The 21,021-nt window shown below is 44.8% G+C and overlaps 1 protein-coding gene across 4 annotated transcripts; it reads left to right on the top strand.

The window, feature by feature from the left end:
- The first annotated feature begins 2,238 nt into the window (after nt 1-2,238).
- On the top strand, nt 2,239-20,581 carry LOC123369462 (cholesterol 24-hydroxylase). Of its 4 annotated transcripts, none has more exons than XM_045015082.1 (15): nt 2,239-2,294; nt 8,560-8,637; nt 8,965-9,046; nt 9,666-9,739; nt 10,563-10,649; nt 11,269-11,407; nt 12,508-12,618; nt 13,424-13,580; nt 13,965-14,030; nt 15,528-15,600; nt 16,083-16,167; nt 17,336-17,446; nt 17,778-17,866; nt 18,404-18,470; nt 19,829-20,581. In XM_045015082.1, the coding sequence occupies exons 1-15, from the start codon at nt 2,254-2,256 to the stop codon at nt 19,988-19,990; spliced, it is 1,422 nt and encodes a 473-aa protein (XP_044871017.1). In that variant the 5' UTR covers nt 2,239-2,253; the 3' UTR covers nt 19,991-20,581. The 4 variants fall into 4 exon arrangements, with proteins under 4 accessions (XP_044871017.1, XP_044871015.1, XP_044871016.1 ...); XM_045015080.1 differs by lacking the exon at nt 2,239-2,294 and adding an exon at nt 3,282-3,527; XM_045015081.1 differs by lacking the exon at nt 2,239-2,294 and adding an exon at nt 3,283-3,527 and having other exon boundaries at nt 13,968-14,030.
- Nucleotides 20,582-21,021: the final 440 nt, after the last annotated feature.

The following is a 21,021-nucleotide window of genomic DNA, read 5'->3' as shown; positions in this document are numbered from 1 at the left end:
ACCTAGCCCTACAGCCCTATGCCTTTACCATCCGGCATCGGGCGGGCAAGGACCACGCGAATGCCGACTTCCTGTCCCGCCTTGAGGAGATGGAAGGACCTGGCCCCAAGGTATGGGAGCCAGGCTTGAGGGGGGGGGAATGTAGCGGGCCGGTGTGGCTCCCCTCCTCCCCGGAGAGGGTTGAGCCCCGGACACAGGAAGGGGCGGGGCTACAGCATGGTGAGCCCGCCCCTCAGAGGGTCAGGCGGCGACCCGAAAGAATAAAAGCCGGGCTTCCCAGCTCAGTCAGCTCTCAGCCACCGGAGAGAGCAGACCTGCCTGAGGGAGCTCCTACCGAAGGAACCACGGGAGCCCCGAGCGACTGCCTGAACTGGACAGAGAGCACCCTACCTCGCCCCTGGGAAGACCAGCCGGAGCTCCCCCGCGCCACCTACGACGAGGAGCCCGGGGGAGCGGCCCAGCTGTCGTGCTGTTACCCCGAGGAGCCCCCGGTTTGGCCGGACTTTCCTACGAGCCTACCAGACCTACCTCCCAGCCCGGGCGGGGACGAGCCCATGCAGTGGGACTTCCCGGGGCCAGACGCCGTGGACCAGGTAGGGCAAGAGGGGGATAGTGGAAGTGGCCCGGGGGCAGCTGACCTCAGTCAGGCTGCTGACCAGACTGAACCCATGTCAGTGTGTTGCGGTCAGGATCCCCACTGACCGTCAGCGGTGACGACCGCTGCCTAGGGCCCCGGGCCGGGACACAGTGGAGTGGGTGGGCCTGTGTCCCCCCTGCCACCCCACTCACGGGTGGCAGCCGTCCCCCTCTACCTACTGGCTCAGCCTGCCACAAGAGGCCTGAGCCCTTATACTGTTTGCTACTGGCTCAGCCTGCCACAAGAGGCCTGAGCCCATATACTGTTTGCTACTGGCTCGGCCTGCTACAAGAGGCCTGAGCCCCTGTACTGTTTGCTACTGGCTCGGCCTGCTACAAGAGGCCTGAGCCCCTGTACTGTTTGCTACTGGCTCAGCCTGCCACAAGAGGCCTGAGCCCTTATACTGTTGCTACTGGCAGCCTGCCACAAGAGGCCTGCCCTTATACTGTTTGTCGCCCAGCCCCTGATCCAGAGGGCCTGGGCCTTTGCCAGACCGTTAGTACTGCTTATAGCTCAGCCTGACAGCAAAAGGACTGAGCCCCAACTGACTCTGTCTTCATTTACCTCGCCTTAAAGGGACAGGACAGAGCACCCCCTGTGAGACCAGCGGGCCGGTGTGGCTCCCCTCCTCTCCTCAGAGGGTTGAGCCCCGGACCCGCCTGTTACACCCCCTTATAAATGAAAAACACTTTTTAATATATTTAACAGCATTATAAATGCTGCAGGCAAAATGGGGTTTGGGATAGAGGCTGACAGCTCACAACCCCCCATGTAATAACCTCGTGACCCCCTGAGGGGTCCTGACCCCCAGATTGAGAACCCCTGGTCTAAGGCAATGTCTACACTATCACGTCAGCAAAACTAATGTCATTCAGGGGTGTGAAAACACCCCCGAGCTATATAAGTTTTGCTGGCATATGTGGAAGCATGCACAGCACTATGTCCCCAGGAGACCTTCTCCCCATAGCTACGGCCACTCATGGAGGTGTTTTTATTATGTCGTCGCCAGGAGAGCTCTCTCCTATCAGCATAAAGCGGCTACATGAGGGATCTTACAGCGGTGCAGCTGCATCAGTACAGTTGTGCCACTATACATTCACTAGTGTAAACATGGCCTTAATACAGACACTAGATTTGTGGCTTATTACAACAATCTATAACCCATAAACGTTCCCTTTTTTGTCCTATGACTGTAGGGGTGTTAATTGATCACTTTCCCTTGAATGGCCCCTTAGAATAGGTGTTAACTACTTATGCTAAATCTGTCCCAACTAGTATTTAGCTATGACAGGCTGAGTACCTTTCCCAGACCTGAAGAAGAGCTCTGTGTAGCTCAAAAGCTTGTCTTTCACCAACTGAAATACAAGTCCAATAAAAGATAATGCGTCATCCACCTTGTCTCTTTATCTAGCAAATTCTCCAAAGCTCCACTAGGTGGCAGTTTAATACTTCTGTGTTTACTGCTGTCACTGTGTTGTGTCTATTAATCATGCAATATTCATAGCCAAGCAACAAGGAAGATGAGATTCAGTCCTATGCAGACAGGAATAATATGAAGAACTTCTATGATGTTCTGAGGACACGGTTATCAGGAACATGTCCAACATTGAGTACTGATGGTACTACACTGCTCTGACAAAGAAAAGATACTGCAAAGGTGGGCAGAGCACTTTAACAACATTTAACTTCGCAGTAAAAACATTCCAAGGGCGTTGTAATTATCCAAAACCAAGCATAATAAACTAGGAAACTCAGGGTTTAAGGTTACACTTGAAAGAAATGCAAATATGTTCAGGTAAGAAATGCATAGTTAAGAAAACCAGAAAGCCAAAGCTCTGCCTTGTAGTGATGTCATGCAATGATCATATGATTCTGATTAAGACATTTTAATATTTGTGGTCCTAGATTAGTTTACATGTATTTTTAAAGGCACATTCGATTTTTGCCCTTTGATCTTTGCTGTCCAAGATGTGTGAGATGAATGCCCCAAAAGTCAGTCAACATCATAACAACGAAATATCAAGTGATTGTTTCCCGGTTGCCAACTCTCAAGATTTTATCACAAGCTGCACAGTATTGAGTGTTTTTTCTCTTAAAGCCCCCGCTCCAGCAGTCTTATGAATTGTGGGAAAATCTCAGACGTTAATTAAAAAGAAAAAACACATTTCTGCTCCTATGCGCTTGCGATGAAAAGCTTGTAAACAAGACCCGAATGTGATCTCAAAGTTCGCAAATCAGAAGGCAAATACAAAGAACCCTGAATATATATTTTTAATATGAAGATTTTTTTAAAAAATCTTGATTTAAAAAAATTAAAGCTTTTTAGGCCAAGCTCGGGATGGGGAGGAGGGGGTGTTACTCGTGATTTTTGAACCAGGCTGTGTAACCGAAGGGGAGGAAAGTCCCGCGTTTCTGTATAACACGCGAGTTTCACCTCCCTGTGTCCCTCCAGTGGAATTTGCCTTGTGCTGACCGCTCCCTTGGGTGATTATTAACTTTCTGGTTTCCCTGTGGTGAGAAGCGCAGCCAGGCTCCCCCCGGGGGACGTGGGCCGGGTTGGGGCCGGGCTGTTGCAGACTCCTGGGCTTTGCGGGGCCCAGCCCGGGACGGGAGGCAGCAGAGCCGGGGGAGGGCCTGGGAGGCGCGGCAGGGCTGCCCTGTCTCTTTAAGCACGGCCTGGCGGCGCTTTCCGCCTCCCGGCCAGGGGCAGGGCAGGGAGTCGGGAACCCGCCCGACGCCGGCCGAGCGATCTAGCCCCCGCTATGGAGGGGCTGGGCGCGCTGCTGCTCCTCCTGCTCTCGCTTTGCCTCCTGGCCTTCGGCCTTTACTGCGGCTACGTGAGAGCCGTCCACGCGCAGTACGATTACATCCCCGGCCCCCCCCGAGCGAGGTAAGGCGGAGGCCGCCCCCGGGGAGCAAGGATCTGGCTGTTTCAGGCATCTCAGCAGCACCCTCCCCCATTTGCCACCCCAGTGCCAGGTCCCCCTGGGGGTGGCAGGTTCTCACTTTGCACCAGCCTGGGTGCCCACCTGCTGCCCTGCTAATGCCCGCGTGGCCCAGTGAGGAAATAGGGCAGGGGTCTGTGCTGGGCTGTCCCTCCAGGAGGGCTGCCCGTGACCTGGCTGGCGTTGCAGGGACAGGTGTGCTGGCCTGACCCGCTTTGGGTGCAGAACTGGCTCCCTCATAGTCCGTGGCAGCTTTGCCATTGACTCGAATGAGGTCAGGATTTCTCCTGTTATGCTGGGGGCGGTAAGCGCCTGGTTAGAGGCACTTCAAGTCGTTTCCCTGGAGGATTTGGCTTTGAGTTGTATTTGTAGGATTTGGGCTCTGGCAATCCAGGGGAGGGGGTTGTGATCCATCTCAGGGCTACTGGACTGGTTATGTTTGAAGCTCTGTTTCTGTCATACACTGTCTTTAAACTGGTTCGGCACAAAGCTCCCCCCCATCCCGAATGTCTGTGGTCATATCAGAATTTTTGGACCACATCAGCTGACAATAATTTCACCTGCTTCAGCATATTCTTTCCTTACCGTGTAGGTATTCTCTTTTGGCAAAAAACAAATGTCAACAGATATGAACAGTGGTAAAGAGACCTGTAGCACCACCATGGCATTGCTGTCACAAGGAGAAACAGCTTATGTAGCAGTATTGAGGCTGCTTATTTAACCTTATCGTTGGGCCTGTGTGCCCTAGTAAACTGGGCATATACCAGTATGTGAGCAGACGCAGCAATAGCATTCTATTGCATAAGCAGCCACTCAAGGATATCAAGTTTGGTTGTGTAACTACAGTTATCATGTCTGTCTGTTCAGAGTCTACAAATTAATATTGGGGATACGCCAGCTCTAGTCCTGTTTGCATTTAGATCAAAATGGCTTTCCAGGCCTGTGGCACCATGTAAGTTAAGTTTTTGGTTGTTTATTTGTCTGTTTCTCCTTAAGGATTTTTGGTTTGATCTTCAGTGATCAGCCTAGGTAGGATCCTTCAGAATAAGGCTTGTGATCTAGTTTTTAAGTGTCTGACACACTCCCTGTTCCCCCAAAACTTTCCCTGGGGAACACAGATTCAAACTTGAATCTCCACACAAAGGGGAACAAACCATTTCCCTCCTCCCCTCTCCTAGTACTTAGGAGAGATACCTTGATTCAAGGAGTTTGAATCAACCAAAGAGGGATTCACTTTTCCCCCTCCCCTTCCCTTAGTCCTTGGGAAAAATACCTTGATTCAAACTCGTTGAATCAAACAAAGAGGGGTTCACTTTTCCCCCCCTCCCCTGAAAATCCAAACAAGGGAAGAAATCAATCAAGTCCTAAAAAGAAAAGATTTTATTCAAAGAAAGAAAGTACTACTCCGGAGAGAGACACACCGATTCAACTCCCTGAATCAAACCCAGGAGGAACTCACTCTTCCCTCCTCCCCTTCCCCTGAATTCCCACAAGAGAAGGAATTAACCAAGTCCAAAAAAAGAAAAGATTTTATTAAAAGAAAGAAAGTACACTATCTCTGTAATACCAGGATGAAAAAATATTACAGGGTCTGACATATAAACTTGGAGAGACTTCCCCCTCCCTCCTCCTCAGAATAATCAAAGTAACAGCAACAGAAATAAAGAATTTATCCAGCAATACACAATTGCAAATACAGAAAGCAACTCAAAAGACTAATCCGCCTTTTTAACTAATACTCACTATATTGACTAGAAGAGGCTATTTTAGGAAACTTGGAGAACTTGAAGGATATGACTGGCCTCTCTTAAATCCAAAAAGAGACTAACTCCAAACAAAGAAACACAGACAAAGACTTCCCTCCACAGAGATTTGAAATTATCTTGTTCCTTGATTGGTCCTCTGGTCAGGTGTTCATCAGGTTACTGAGCTTGTTAACCCTTTACAGGTAAAAGAGACTTTAACCCTTAACTATCTGTTTATGACAATCCCTTTTTAATTTTCAGCACTGCTATATTATGCACTATATTGAGATTTGTGTGGCTCCTAGTATCAGCTTTATTTAGGCTTGATACCTTGTTGTATATTTTAGAATAGAAACTGGGTAAATTGTTTAAGGTGCTCAGAGCCTTCATTTATGGGCACTTTTAAATTAAAACATTCTGCTGAATAGGTGTGAAAGTTATCCTTGCATTGGGGTTTTGTGCCATTTTTCTCACATGAATGGCTCACATCATTGATTATCCCGTCAAAGGTTTATTTCACATAAGAAATCTAAAGGAAAACATGGAAAAATAGATGTCTTTCCAAACTGACATTTTTTGGGATAATTGTCACATGCCGATACATCCCAACCTGAGCAAAGGTATCATCGTGGTGTACAATAGGTGTTAGGAATCCAGGAGTTTAAGGAGTATTCTACTCCCCTTGTAGCCCTTTGATCTGAATCTGTGTTCGTGTGATAAAGAAAACCATTTTTAAGAGCCCAGTCCTGTGAGATGCTGAACCGCCCCCTCCCCCCCCCCCAGCTCCAATTGGAATCCAGGACTTCTGCAAAGAATCCTCTGCACTCCAAGAATCTCTGCAGAGCCCTGGAAAGCAATGACACAGGTGTGTTAAATGATGCAGATGTGGGACTCAAACATGCTGGTTTAGTCATTTAGGGCCATAGAGTGCTCTCTGTGTTAATTAGCATGGCAACTGAGGCTTACACACCAATAACCTCTTAAAAAATATGCAAGTGGCCTGTGGGAAGAATATATGTTCTGTATTATCTTAGGTCCTGATCCTGCAAACCATATTCATTAAACTCCTGGATTCCTAACACATGCTTAACTTTATGTGTTAAGTCCATCAAGTGTCCCATTGATCAAAAAAGCATAAGTGGAAAAAAATGTGGTGCTGTCCTTTCCATGGGAGGATGGGGCAGGAGTGTTCTAGAGTAGAACCATTGACATGTTCCATCCCCATCAGCCAGCCACTGGGCTAGAGCATACATAGGGGAGGATTCAGGCAGAGGCCTTTTCTATACTAGACCTTTCTCCAGCACCAGTGCTGCTCAACCAGCGGGAGCACTAGTATAGACAGGCCACTTTTGCCACCAGTATTCCAACAGCTAGAACTGCTCTAAGCAGAGCTGGACAATACTATCTATGGTAAGCTTTGCAGGGCTCTTACCACTGTAGTAAGCCATTCACACGCTTTTAACATTGTTCTTCTCACAACATCCCTGCCAATTTTACCAATGGGGAGTTGAGACAGAGCAACAAAGTGACTTGTCTGAGGTGACACAGAAAGTGTTTGACAGAGCAGGGAATTGAAACCAGCTCTCATAAGTACCAGGCTAGTGCACTAACCATTTGGCCATCTTTCCTCTGTCATAGTGAATTAAACCACTGGCAGCCAGTGTACGTGAGCATTCCCACCATTGTTACCACCAGTGGCTCTGGCACTGGCAGACTTGCATTAGTGGGAAATTTAAAGAAAAATATTTGTGGTGAGGACAACACCCACAGTCAACAAATGAGACATGCACAAGGGGAGCCAGGGCCACAACTTTGCTCCGTTATGCTCAAAACACACAGGTTTCTGATACTTCAGCTAAAGGAGAATTTCTTTTGCTAACAGTTAGCAGCAGGGATCCTGTCCTTTTTGGTCCAGTTACTAGAAGGGAACTTCACTGATTCACACACACAAAGGGTTAAAAGAGTTTGTTATAAATAGTTGGGTAATTTTGTTAAATGCTTGACATTTTTAAGTAACTAAAAGAAGCTAGCATAGAGAAAGGGAACCAGTGCTTTTTACCATAACAACTGCACAGCTATCTGTGTCTCATTTGGAAAACTGATCCCCTTAAGCACAGCTTGTTGGTTTTGTGAGAAATTGCAGTAGGAAGCTGCTGAGCCAGATCCTACTTCAGATGTACACAGTCAGTGGAATTCCCAACTCGCCTCTAAAGGAAGGAACTGGTGCCTGGGTTTTAAATAAAGCTGATACATTTGATGGATTAACAGCTTTTATTCATTTATGTAATTTCCATATTAGCCAATAAGTTCCCTTCTAATTTTTCCTCTTTATTTCATAATTTGAATGAACCAGAACGTGTAGACAGAGAGGGGCCAATTCTAATCATACTTTCATCAGTGTAACACCATTGACTGAGTTACCATGGTGTAAAGAAGTTCAGAATTGGGCCCACATTCTCTCTTCTATACACACAGTTATATAACAACTACAGCATGGATTCAGGAATATTAGACTGAAGGCACTGGGTCCCTTTATCATTGATGCCAAGACAGTTACCACCCAAACATCTCAGATTCTTACACAGACAAAAGACTGTCTCATTTTACAGAACAGCGGAGTCTTTGTGCTCAGTCTCTGTTCACAGACCTTCCTACAGAATGCAGAGAACTCTGCAGAACAATTGAGGGAGTCTTGCCTTGTAAACATCAGGGAAGAGGGTGGTGGGGAATGTGTCTTTTAGGAGGGGCTATGGGTTGTGGGTGTGTTTTCTTAAAAGGAAAGAAAATACAAGCAATGCAGACAGCACATCAGTGGAAACCAGAACAACGTAATTAAGTTCTACAAAAGTTTACAAGCCACACAGAGTTGCAATCAATGTATCTAGAAATACACACTCATTAATACGATCTACTCTTGTCCTCAAATGAAGATTTAAAGCACATTTCAAAGGCAAATAAACAGTATCTCCATTATTACAAATGGAGAAACTGATACGTAAGGTCTAACTTGTGTCAGTTCACACAGCAAGTTAATGGCAATGCTCCCTGCCTCATGCAGATCCCCCAAGACCTGCATGTCCTGGGAGCTGAACCAACACATTCTTCCAAGTCCCTTCCAGCCTTTAAGTCTATCTCCCATATTTCATTCCGTCCATAGACTCTTGAGTCCTATGGACAGAGAGTAGTGTTTCAGCCTTAGGATTAGACTAAGATCTAGTTTTGTTTTCTCCAGCTTTTTACTGGGACACCTGCCAACCATCTGGAGGATGCTAAAGAAAAATGAGCTGGTGCTTGATCTCTTCATACAATGGTAAGTTGTATCTCAATAACTTTTCTTTTATTGGACCACACCGCCACCGAGTGTTACACAGGAGAGAGGGACATGCTGGCATCATTTACCCTATATCACAAATTGGGAAACTGAGGCACGAAGAGATTAAGTGATTTGCCCAGGGTCACTCAGCAAGTCAGTGACAGAGTCAGGAACAAACCATAGGTCTTGCTGTAAGTGCTTTGCCTAGGTGTGACGGTAGCAGTGCTCATTACACTGTATTGTGCCTCTTTGAGGTGTTTTAATTTCACACATGATTGATGTGTTATTTTGCACCATAATTCTTCTCCCTCTTTTCTCTTGTAGGGCAGAGGAGTATGGCCCCATTATACGTTTTAATGCTTTTCACAGAGTCTCGTTAATGGTTCTAAGTCCAGAAGGCGTAAAGGTACTGTATAAATCATCTGACTGGAATCATCCTATCTATCCACCCAGCCATCTGTCCTCCTATAAAATGAATGGGTGTGGTGCAGTGTTTGGAGTATGAGGTTAGGAGCCAGGATGCCAGGGTTCTAGTTCTTGCTGTACTGTTTGCCTTGCACTGTTGCCTTGATTCAAGCCACTTGTGACATCTCTTTCCAGGATAGTGGATGCCCGCAGCACTTACTGCAGTCAATGAGAGCTGCAGGTGCTCCACACTTCCAAAAAGTCGTCCACTAACTGCTAGATGCCTCAGTTTCCCCCTTCTGAATCATAGGAATAATAGTGATGTGAGATTTGAGCACTTTCAGATCCAGGGAGAAAAGGTGTTCTAGGGCTAGGCCGGCAAAGAATCCTTAAATTCTGTAAGTGTACAAATGAGGGAGACAAACCCTCTAAAATAACTCTGTCTGGCAGACAAATGTGTTCCTTCCTAATAGTTCACGGGACGAGTTTGTGTGATTCGTGGAGCCTGTTGTCTGTGGACTTTTGATAAAACAAAGTATTGAATACTTGAATGGCTCTTTACAGTCTACTTGGGAAATGAATTGCACTTTGTATTTGCTGACTGTGGGATTTGATTTTAGGAGTTCCTGACGATACCACAGTACCCGAAGGATCCAATAACATATAGCAAACTCTATGCTATATTTGGCATGAGGTAGGCCAGCTCCAATCAAAAGCATTGTGTGCTTAAAATAAAATGGGAGGCAGAGATTAAATTTGCTTTGATCGATTCTGGATTTGACTTTACATTGGGATCCGTGGCTAAACCCCAGTCATAATTGGGCACAAGGCACCCATTATATTAACGTGATGAGACTCAAATAGAATCAAGTGTCTTCTTAGTGGAACAATGGAGAGTACGCATGGAAGTCCATTATCTTTCACATCCCTCCCCTCTGGGATATGCACCTAGCCTCAGAACAGTTGGGCTTCTGTGAGTTAAACCCAAAGCAAATGAAAGTTTGCACAAGACTATTAAAAAAATCAATCAATCACTGTTTTCCCCTTACATTATTGAATCATTCCATTGTGCATTGGGGTATTCAGCTGCTGGTTTTAATCATAGAGGGGGAAATTATCCTGCCCTGCTAGCATGATCTACTGAAACATATAATGTGGTACTTCAGATATGATTATTTATGATTTTGGACGTGATAGTGTCTAGGAGCCTCCAGTCATGGATCAAGGCCCAGTTGTGCTAGGCACTGTACAAACGCAGCTGTCTTTTAAAGTCATTTCCTCCTCCAGTGGTATGAGTGGAATAATGTGCTTGGACCAACTTGGTGCTTCCTGAGAAAAGAACATATTTATAATTGGAAATTACAAAATATTGCCCTATTATAAAACCAAGTAGGCTAATGAGAGCTCAGGCAGATGGGGAAAGGCTGGTATACATGTGGCTTGAAAGAATTGAAAACTTTTTATCAAATCCCTTGCCAGAAATGTTTTCTTCTCCTTAATCCTCATCTTTTTGTTAGATTTTTAGGGAATGGCTTAGTGACTGATCTTAACCATGATCATTGGTACAAGCAACGGAGAATTATGGATCCAGCTTTCAGCCGAACGTAAGAGGCTCAAGCAGCCGCGGAAAAGAAATAGGGGGTGCTCAGCGCCCACCAGCCACAGCTGTTTGGCAGCTGGTGCGAGGTTCCTGGGGAGGGTGGAGAACAATAGGTGGGCGGGGCCTCGGGAGGGAGCAGAGTGGGGTGGGAAGAGGCGGAGTAGGGGCAGGGCCTCAAAGTGGAGCAGGGGTGGAGCATCCCGGGAAAAATAAAATTCAGCGCCTATGTTAGAGGGAAAGGTAAGCTGAATCTAGGCATTCTGTTTCATTTTGGGTCTGAGCCAAAGCCCACTGGAGTCAATGGGAGTCTTTCCATTGATGTCAGTGGGCTCTGAATCAGGGCCTTTACTCTGAAAGTGATTCATTCCGTGGTTATTCTTATCTCTGGCAGGATTGAATTCCACAGAAGTAGTGCGAGCAGAATTTAGCTTGTTCTATTGTGCTTAAGCAAGTGATTATACCAGGTGTTTTCTTTAATTTGGAAAAATGTATGTAGCTATTTTAGGGTTTAAAATATCATTTGAAATTTTTTTTATTCTCTAAATTTTCCTTTGTAAGATAAGTGAAGATAATTTTTCTCTGAACAAAGATGCCTCATCACTGATATTTTTTTAATTATCCAGCTACCTGATTGGTTTGATGGAAACCTTTAATGAAAAAGCAGAGGAGCTGATGAAGAAGTTAGAGGAAAAAGCAGATGGAAAAACTGAACTGGACATCATGAGCATGATGAGCCGAGTGACTCTGGATGTTATTGCAAAGGTACAGACTGTCTGACTTCCTTTTTCCATTGTAAGTGACAGAACAGTTGAAGTGCAAATACCTAGACCAAAATCAAGGAGCTGTAGCTGTGAAACAGAAAACTTTCCCCTGAAGGCCAGTCTAATTCAGGGTGAGAGTGCACCACCTCTACAGAGGGAGAGTAGTAGCATACTCCCTAACTAGACCCACTGACATCAGTGTGAAGTAAAATAACTACTCGTGGAATAAGTTACCACTCAACCTGCGCAAGGGTGGCAGAATCTGATCTGCAGTAAGGGATGGAGGGGAAACATTTTCAAAAGTGTTTTATGTCCCACTTTAAAAGCCCCTAAGTGACTTGTGTGCTTTTCGGAAATAGGACTTTGGCATGTTCTGAAAATTTTGCTCAGGAGCTGTTACACTGAGGCTGTGTGTACTGTGCAATTGGAGGTGTGATTTGCACCTCATTTAGCCATACCAGTGCTAGCTTTCATCTAGCTAGCACACTAAAAGTAACAGGGATTCAGTGTGGACTAGCAGCATGAGTGCATATCCAGGGTCCCAGATGGGCTTGTACAGCCCATGCTGAAGCCTATGTTCCCATTTTTGGTGTACTAACTTTGGTGTACCCAAGCTGTAGCTCACACCTGCAGTGTAGCTGTAGCCTGAGAGAGCGCTCCGGGTCTGTGTCGTCTTCTCCCTCTCCTCAAACTCAAAGGAACATGTCAGTATTAGTGTGTGTGTGTGTGTGTGTGTGTGTGTGTGTTTCATTGCCATTATGCATCAACAAAAACTTGCCATGGCTACACCCTCTCTGCAGGAGCCAGCGCAAGGTTGGTAGAAGAGAGCAGTAAATGACTACCCCCATTGTGTAAGTAGCGTGACACAGAGAGGTGTCTCTGAGCCCCTCTCTCTCTCACAGGGGCTGCTTCTGGGCTTTAGATACCACTGTTTGCTCAGGGCTGTGCCTAAAGGTAAAATCTAACCTTTAGGTACTAGCATGATCTAGGAACAGGGCATGTGTCTATTCATGTGTTTTTGTTTTGTTTTTTTAATTATAGTTGCAATAAGCAGGAGGGTTTAATCAGCAAATAGATACCTCTTTCTCTCAATATCCTCAGGTGGCCTTTGGCCTAGAATTAAACACACTGTATGATGACCAGACGCCTTTCCCACATGCCGTGTCCATGGTCATGAAAGGAATGAAGGAGATACGTGTCCCTTTTGTGCAGGTCCGTACACATCTCACTTCAGTTAGTGCTCTCTTCAGAGTGAAGCTGTAGTCACTGTATGCATATTGACTGGTGAGCACAGTGGGCTGGGGTTGTGTGTTTGGGCCCATTCGCAATAGAAAAAGGATCAACAGATTGAGATGGTTCCTGTGTCTTTCCTTTCCTCTCTCTTTTTGAAATAAAATTTCAGTAGCAATTTAAGAAACTCACGCACTGAACAAAATATTTTCTTATCTCCCCCCTCTCTCTCTGAATAGAAGCATAAATGCATCTGAAAAAAAGATCATGATCTTTACTAGAGCTGGTTAGAAAATGGGTTTTCTTTCTGTGAAATTTTTTTTAGCAAAAATTCATATACCAAAACTTTTCAACTGAAAACCAAAATATTTTTATTTGAAAATGCTGCCACAGTGTCTCATGGGAGTTGTAGTTCAGATGCCTTGTGCTCCCATTCTCCTCTATAGGTCAGACACCCTGGTTAGACATCTCCCATGATGCAGGAGAGGATGCATTTTGATGCTTCCTGGGAGTCCTTGGCCATGGCACATGAGGCAGCTGAACTGAATTATAGCTGTTGTGAGGTGCTACAGCAGCATATCCAAATTGAAATATTTCGGTTTTCAAGCATTTGGTCTTTCAAGAAAAAAATCTAAATTTTCCATGGAGAGCAAATATATTTAGCAAAAAATTTCATTTAATCAAACCCAGATTTTTATTAAAACAGTTTTGACCAGCCCTAAGTCTCTACACCTCTTTTGTTTATTCTGCAAAGCTAGTAAAATGACCAAGTACATTTTATATTCAGTACCTGCCAGGAAAACAAAAATTGATAAAGGAGATCCGGGAAAGTGTGAGACTGCTGCGCCGTGTAGGAAAGGAATGCATTGAGCAGAGGCGAGAGGCCATCCAGAATGGGGAGGAAGTCCCACAAGATATTCTTACTCAGATCCTGAAAGGGGATGGTAGGAAACTCAACATTCTCCGATTTCATTATTCTGTGAATTGTTTTGCAGGATTAAACAGTGGATCCAAACACACCCAAAATTTGGGGATTCACTTCTGGATCTGAACTTTGAGGCTCAGTCCTTTCTAACATGGTCAGGAATGTTTCCTTCAAGCTGAAGATCCAAACAAGGGTTTCTTTACAAGTGGGACCTTGTCCTGGAGATTTTTGCTCCTTTCTGAGTTTAACATATACCTCTTTTTACATTTGGAATCGGAACCTGGGTTCCAGGTCACCACTGAGTCTCCCTCTCCCTTCTAGTCCCCCTGCCCCTTCCTATGTCCCCAAAATGTTGTTAAAGGGGCAAAGTGAACTTTTATAACTACTTTGTTTCCTATCCCAGCAGCTCAGGAGGAGACTAGAGATGATGAAAATATTCTGGATAACTTTGTCACTTTCTTCGTTGCTGGTTTGTACTGTAGTTACTTTATTACTCTGACACATAATGTGGGAAGCTATTGAAAAGAGTACACATTCCCAGGGGGTCTACAAGGAGAGTTACTAAGGGCTTGATTCTCTCTCTGACACAGGTGTAGGTCAGGAGTAACTCCATTGCAAGTTACAGTGGTGTAAAATCAGTTTGAGTGAGATCTGGAGTGAGAAAAAGGAAAATGACATTTAACCCTCCCACCCATCAGATAAACATAAGCAAAGAATATCTTGACCAGTGGCTCCCACGCTATGGTCCACAGAGCAGCACTTGATGGTGATCTGCAAAGAGCTGGTTAGTCTCATGATGCTGTCTCCTCCCCTAGATCTCATTGAAAATAGCTAAAAGGCATTAAGGGAAATGTGTTCTAAATGCAATTCCTATAAAGTGGGGGCACAGTGTGTTGAAAAAATGTACTCAAAGAATAGTTATCAATGGTTTTCTGTCAAACTGGGAGGACACATCTAGTGAGGTCCTTCAGGGGTCTGTTCTTCATCCAGAACTAGTCAATATTTTCATGAATGACTTGGATAATGGAGTGGAGAGTATGCTTATAAAATTATGAATGATGCCAAGCTGGGGGGTATTGCTAACACTTTGGAGGACAAGATTAGAATTCAAAAGACCTTGACAAATTGGAGAATTGGTCTGGAATCAACCAGATGAAAATCAATAAAGACAAGTGAAAAGTACTGCATGTAGGAAGGCAAAATCAAATGCACAAACACACAATGGGAAGTAACTGGGTAGGAAGTCGTACTGCTGAAAAGGGTCTGGGGCTTCTAGTAGATCACAAATTAAATATGAGCCAACAGTGTGATAAGGCTAATATCATTCTGGAATGTAATAAAAAATTATGTAAGACACAGAAGGTAATTGTTCCGCTGTACTCAGCACGGATGTGGAGTAGTGTGTCCAGTTCTGGGCACCATACTTCTGGAAAGATGTGGACAAATTGAAGAGTCCAGAGAAGAGCAACAAATAAGGTTTGGAAAACCTGAACTATGGGGAAGATTTGAAAAACCTGGTATGTGTATTCTTGAGAAAAAAGATTGAGGGGGGATCTGATTGGCCACTGTCGGTAGACAGATACTGGGCTAGATGGACCTTTGGTCTGACCCGGTACGGCCATTCTTATGTTCTTATGATACTTTTCAGAAATGTTAAGGGCTGTTATAAAAAAGATGGAGATCTGTTGTTCTCCATATCTTCTGAAAGTAGGACAAGAAATAATACACTTGATCTGCAGCTTAATCTGTTTGTGTTTTTTATTGCTAAAGGCCTCTTACATGCATATCTCAACATTTATGTGATTTCATTCATTTATTGCCTAGCACAGTATTATAATTAAGCATTTGGGGCTTATTTTTTTAGAGGCCTCAATCTGGCCTCTGGTTTTGTGGTTGCAGTTGTATTGGTGCACTTAATTTTGTATAGAATAGTAATGCTTTTTAAATAGAGTCTCAATATTTTTAGGTCATGAGACAACTTCCAATCAGTTATCATTTACAATAATGGAACTGGGGCGGCAACCTGAAATACTAGAAAGGTATGTTCACTCCATGCTTAGTTTGCCAGCCCAGCTCTCTGACTCTAGAGTGAGCATGTTGTGCCCCATAATAATTATAAGGACTATTAAATAACCAGTATTTATTCATAATAAATCCTAATCTATGTTCCAAAATAGCTAATATTTAATGCAATTCACACTGTAAAATAAAAAACATGGAATGAGATTTTTCCATTCTATTTAAGTAATTTATTTAGAAGCCTTTATACAAAGCTGGTCTTGTCTGCAGATGGAATTTATCACATTTGATTGTATTATACTTTATGAATACTGCCGTGGTACTCATCCTGGAATATTTGCTCAGGCAGTTGGCCTTTGGAATCAATAGGCATTTTGTCTGAGGGAGGAAGGCATGATCAGGCTCAATATTAAATATTTAAAAAACAAAAAAAAACCTATTCACCTGGTCTAGCAGGAAATGGATGTCGGTAACTACAGCTTCTCCTTCATTACACCTCTAGACTTCATGCTGAAGTGGATGAGGTTATTGGAGCCAAGAGGGACATTGACTATGAAGATCTTGGGAAGCTCGAGTACTTGTCACAGGTACAGTAGGAGAATGAGGCCAAAGGGCAGTTGGCGTTGTTTTGCAGCACTTTTACCATGTCATAGCACAGCCATTAAGGGCTCTGAACTGGTTTCGTTTTATACAAGCAAAAGCAACAATCAGTTCTGACAGTGTTTGTCCTAGGTGTTCTGAGCCTTCAGGGGTAGCATAACCTTGTGAGAAAAGATGTTCTTGGGTTTTCACTCTGAAATCACACACAAATCCTTGCCTGCTTAGTTTACTTATCGGAGCATAGAACTAGGCAAAGGTGCCAATATATCCCAGTGCCGGTGGGTGCTCGCGCCCCCCCACTCCAACTCCACCCCTTCCCCGCCCATGCCCTGTCCCCATTTCTACCCCTTCCCCAAAGTCCCTGCCCCAGCCCCGCCCCCTCCCTGCCCTTATTGGACCCCTTCCCAAATCCCCGCCCTGGCCCCACCTGTTCCCCAAGCGTGCTATGTTCCCCCTCCTCCCCGCTCCCTCCCAGCGCTTGCGCCGTGAAACAGCTGTTTCGCGCAGCAAGCGCTGGGAGGCAGGGGCAGAAGCGGAGCCCGGCGCGCTCAGGGGAGGAGGCAGAGGCGGCGGTGAGCTGGGAGAGCGGGGCAGGAAGCTGCCGGTGGGTGCAGAGCACCCACAAATTTTTCCCCGTGGGAGCTCCAGCCCCGGAGCACCCACGGAGTCGGCGCCTATGGAACTAGATTTCTCACTCAGTATATATTTCAAGTGAATCTGCCCTTATTTTGACAACATGGGTTTGTAGCCTGGAACTCCACCCCAGAGAGTCTGACTTGGGGTGACTGACCAGGTTTCAGAGCCTGAGCTCCAACCTGAGTGGTAATAGACTTTACACTGCTATTTTTAGCACTATGGTGCAAGCCCCACAAGCCCAAGGCAGTTAACCTGGGCTCTTAGACTCGCTGCTGTGGGGTTTTTTGTTTTTTTTTTCATAGTGTTCTCCTTACACACAAGGCAGTAAGAAGGGCAGAAGTATATGTATTTAGCTCTTCTGCTTTGCTAGCTATCAACTTCTCTAGCTAGAGCCTTCCTTATATTGTTCACCCTCCAGATCAATGACCTGATTGGAAATGCTATGGGGGAAGAACAGGCATCACATCTCTTCTCCCCATGTGGTAATAATTAACTCTTTGTTACTCTGTGCTGACACAGGTTCTCAAAGAATCCCTCCGATTATACCCTCCCGTTCCAGGGACAATACGTTGGACAGGAAAGGAAAATGTCATTGAAGGTGTCAGAATTCCAGGAAACACTTCTCTCGTTGTGAGTTTGATGGCTGCATCCAAAACCCATCAGGTTGTAGGTCCACACACAATGGAGTTAGACACTGCAGAGCCAGAATTCCCTGCTGGCGTAGTTCATTGATTTTGAGGGAGTTATGGCAGCAGAGAATTGGGCACTGAAGACCAAAAGAGGAAGGTGTGAAGGGGGCTTTTGGACCCAGTTCGTGGCAGTACGTCAGATCCAGTGATGGGGAGGTGGTGCAAAGCCTTTATTTAGAGCCAAACAGAATTATTTTTGCCCTTGTGAGCCATCAGAGAGGCTTTAGCAGTGTGCAGCTCATAAATAATCCAACCCCACATTTTATTGGCAGTTCAGCACATATGTCATGGGAAGGCTGGAAAAGTTTTTCAAGGACCCACTGACCTTTAATCCTGACCGATTTAACAAAGATGCACCAAAGTGAGTATATTTTACTACCATGTTACCAAAACATAGTGAGTAACCAGTATGGTAAGAGCATTAACAGGGGAAATATGCTTATTATTGTAGCTTTATGCTCAGATGCAAATCCAAGCATTATTGTTAATAATTTTGTCATTTATACAGCAGGTTTTTATCTCCAGTTCTCAAAGGAGGGTGGTGGTATTATTATTATTATTATTTATTATTAACATTTAGACTTGAGTAGCACCCAAAGGCCAAATCAGATTGGGGCCCATTGCATTGGGCACCGTCCAAATATATAATGAATGACAGTCCCTGCCCTCTAGAGTTTACAGTGTCATTTCCCCCATATGACAGGAAATGGGCACAAAGACTTATGATGCTATTCTGCTGTTAGGTTAAGAAGATGGTGCCTTAATGAGTCAGAGGTGTAAAGAAGTTATTCCAAAGCAATTCAAATTACAGTTGTGATGAAATATTTGACTTTTAAACCTGCTTCTATCATCCCAGGGCAGCCATCAGAATAAACGTTGTAATTTTTTTTTCTTGTAGGCCATATTTTACCTATTTTCCATTTTCTTTGGGACCCCGTTCCTGTATTGGACAGATATTTTCACAGGTAGGCAGGCCTCTGAAGTTTTGGTGTATCCCACCTTTTTCATAGAGTCCAAGGCCAGAAGGGACCATTGTGATCATCTTGTCCGACCTTCTGTATAACACAGACCATAGAACTTCCCCAAACAGGGCCGGCTCCAGACCCCAGCGCGCCAAGCAGGCGCGTGGGGCGGCATTGTTGGAGCAGGGCGGCATTTGGCTCCGGCGGACCGTCCGCAGTCATGCCTGCGGGAGGTCCACCGGAGCCCGGGACGAGCAGACCTGCCACAGGCATGACTGCGGAGGGTCCCCTCTTCCCGCGGCTCCGCTTGAGCTCCTGCAGGCATGACTGCGGCGGGTGCGCTGCTCCCGCGGCTCGGACGGAGCTCCCGCAGGCATGCCTGCGGTGGCTCCACCGGAGCCGTGAACCAGCGCACCTGCCGCAGACACTTCTGCCCCGGCCGCGGGACCGGGGAAGGGCGGCGAAGCGTGCCGCCCTGCTTGGGGCGCCGTAATTTATAGAGCCGCCCCTGTCCCCAAAACAATTCCTGGAGCAGATCTTTTAGGAAAAACATCCAATATTGATTTACGAATTGTCAGTGATGGAGAATCCACCATGATCCCTGGTAAATTGTTCCAGTGGTTAATCACGTTCACCATTACAAATTTATGCCTTATTTCCAATCTGAATTTATCTAGCTTCAACTTCCAGCCATGGGATCGTGTCAGACCTTTCTCTAATAGCTTGAAGAGCTCATTGTTAAATATTTGTTCCCCGGGCAGTCAGATCGCCCATTAAACTTCTTTGTTAAGCTAAACAAATTTTAACTGTTGCTTCATTGGTACATGCTGTGCCATGTTGCTGAAGCAATAGGCAATCAGACAGGCCCAAAGGCATAGAGGCAAATCTACTGCCCTGGCCTCTTCCCCTGAGAGCTGGGATCCCCAAGGCTGTCCTGACGCACATTTGAGGACAGTGCGGGGAAACTGGCCTTGCTGTTTGTTGCCTGCTCTGCAGCTCTTGTGTTTTTCCAGTCTCTCATGCTGCTAATGGAGCTCATCTAAATGCAGTTATACCTGCGCTGGCAATCCTCATATTAAAGTGGATTGATCCGTACCCTGGTCTTCATGCCAGACCTAGAACTTAACCAACAGACATATCTTTGTGCCTGTAATATATCTCCAATTCGGGAACGCTGCAGGTGACTGAGGAACACCCCTCACAGGGGCAGCTGTCTCCCTAATGGAGTTACAATAACACCATAGCTTGTATCATTTTAAATCTCTGTATTTTACAGAATTTCCCAGTGTCTTCAATTTAAATCTCTTCAGCCAAAGCAACATTTGCATCTGCTGATTTCGAGTTTCTTTTCTCCTTAACAGATGGAGGCTAAAGTGGTGATGGCAAAACTGCTTCAGAGGTTTGAATTTCAGCTGGTGCCAGGGCAGAGCTTTAAAATTTTGGATTCAGGAACCTTTAGACCAAAAGACGGTGTAGTGTGCATATTGAAACCACGGATCATTACAAAAGGGTCCCAAAAATAATGGGAGTGGGGAGCAATGGAGTCAAATGGGGGTGGAGGTTTAGAGATTTTGTAGTCACTTTTGAGGGGTGCTATATAGAAAATGTTGTTAGCCCACCCCGTAATTACTGTGAAGAAGTTCAGGAGTTTCAGTGTGGATGTTTATTTGACTCTTGTTGATCTGGAAGCTTTGCAAAAAGCAGACTTTTCATCAGGTACTGCCTGGTTCTCATCAGACTTGGAAAAATCACAAGAATATCATCTCTCACTCTGCTACGTGTGATGACAAACAAACCTAAAGCCAAATCCTGGTCCAGGTTTTTCACTGATTTCAATGGGACCATTGGGCATAAGTTCAGAAGCACCTGAGCACTTAAACAATGAATCAAACACTTGGTTGAATTGTACATCAGTTTTGGTTTGAGTTTGGGGGTGAAAGTTTGCACCCAAATCATTTTCCCCGCCCATGCTCTAAACTGTAATAGTGCATGTTATCCTTGCTGTGAATATGATTCAACATATGAAAGAGGAGGGGAAGAGGAGGGGATCAGAGGCTACATCTATTGTCTATCCTAGAGTTGTGCAAATACTAGATTTTCTGATTCATTGGCAATTCCAAAATAGATTTAAAAAATTGTTTAGAATGAGCAAAACAGCTAATTTAAATTTTTTTTTTGGCAACTCAAAAAAGTAAATAAAAAATTGGATTGAACAAAATGTTTTGATTTCAAGCCTTTAATTATTTTAATTGTTTGGTTTTTAATAAAATTAAGGTCAATTTCTAAATCAAAAGTTGTTTTGAATATTTGAATGAAACGTTTCAGTTTTTTGTGAACTTTCTTTTTAGGGTTTTTACAGCCAAAGTAATTGGACAAAATCACCATGAATTTGTAAAACATTTTAAATTTTGCCCATATCTAGTTTTTCCTCCTTTCTTATCTGTCTCTCACGCTGTCTTTCACACTGTCCTTCTCTCCAATCCCAGTCCATGTTGCTCAGTGAACACATGCTGGAAACAAAAGTTGTGCCGCGTCTTAGCATTACCCTGTACTA

The sequence above is a fragment of the Mauremys mutica genome, chromosome 4, assembly GCF_020497125.1.
Source record: "Mauremys mutica isolate MM-2020 ecotype Southern chromosome 4, ASM2049712v1, whole genome shotgun sequence".
Classification (NCBI taxonomy): domain Eukaryota; kingdom Metazoa; phylum Chordata; order Testudines; family Geoemydidae; genus Mauremys; species Mauremys mutica.
The sequence above is the reverse complement of the archived record's forward strand: the minus strand, read 5'-3'. Positions and strand labels throughout refer to the sequence as shown.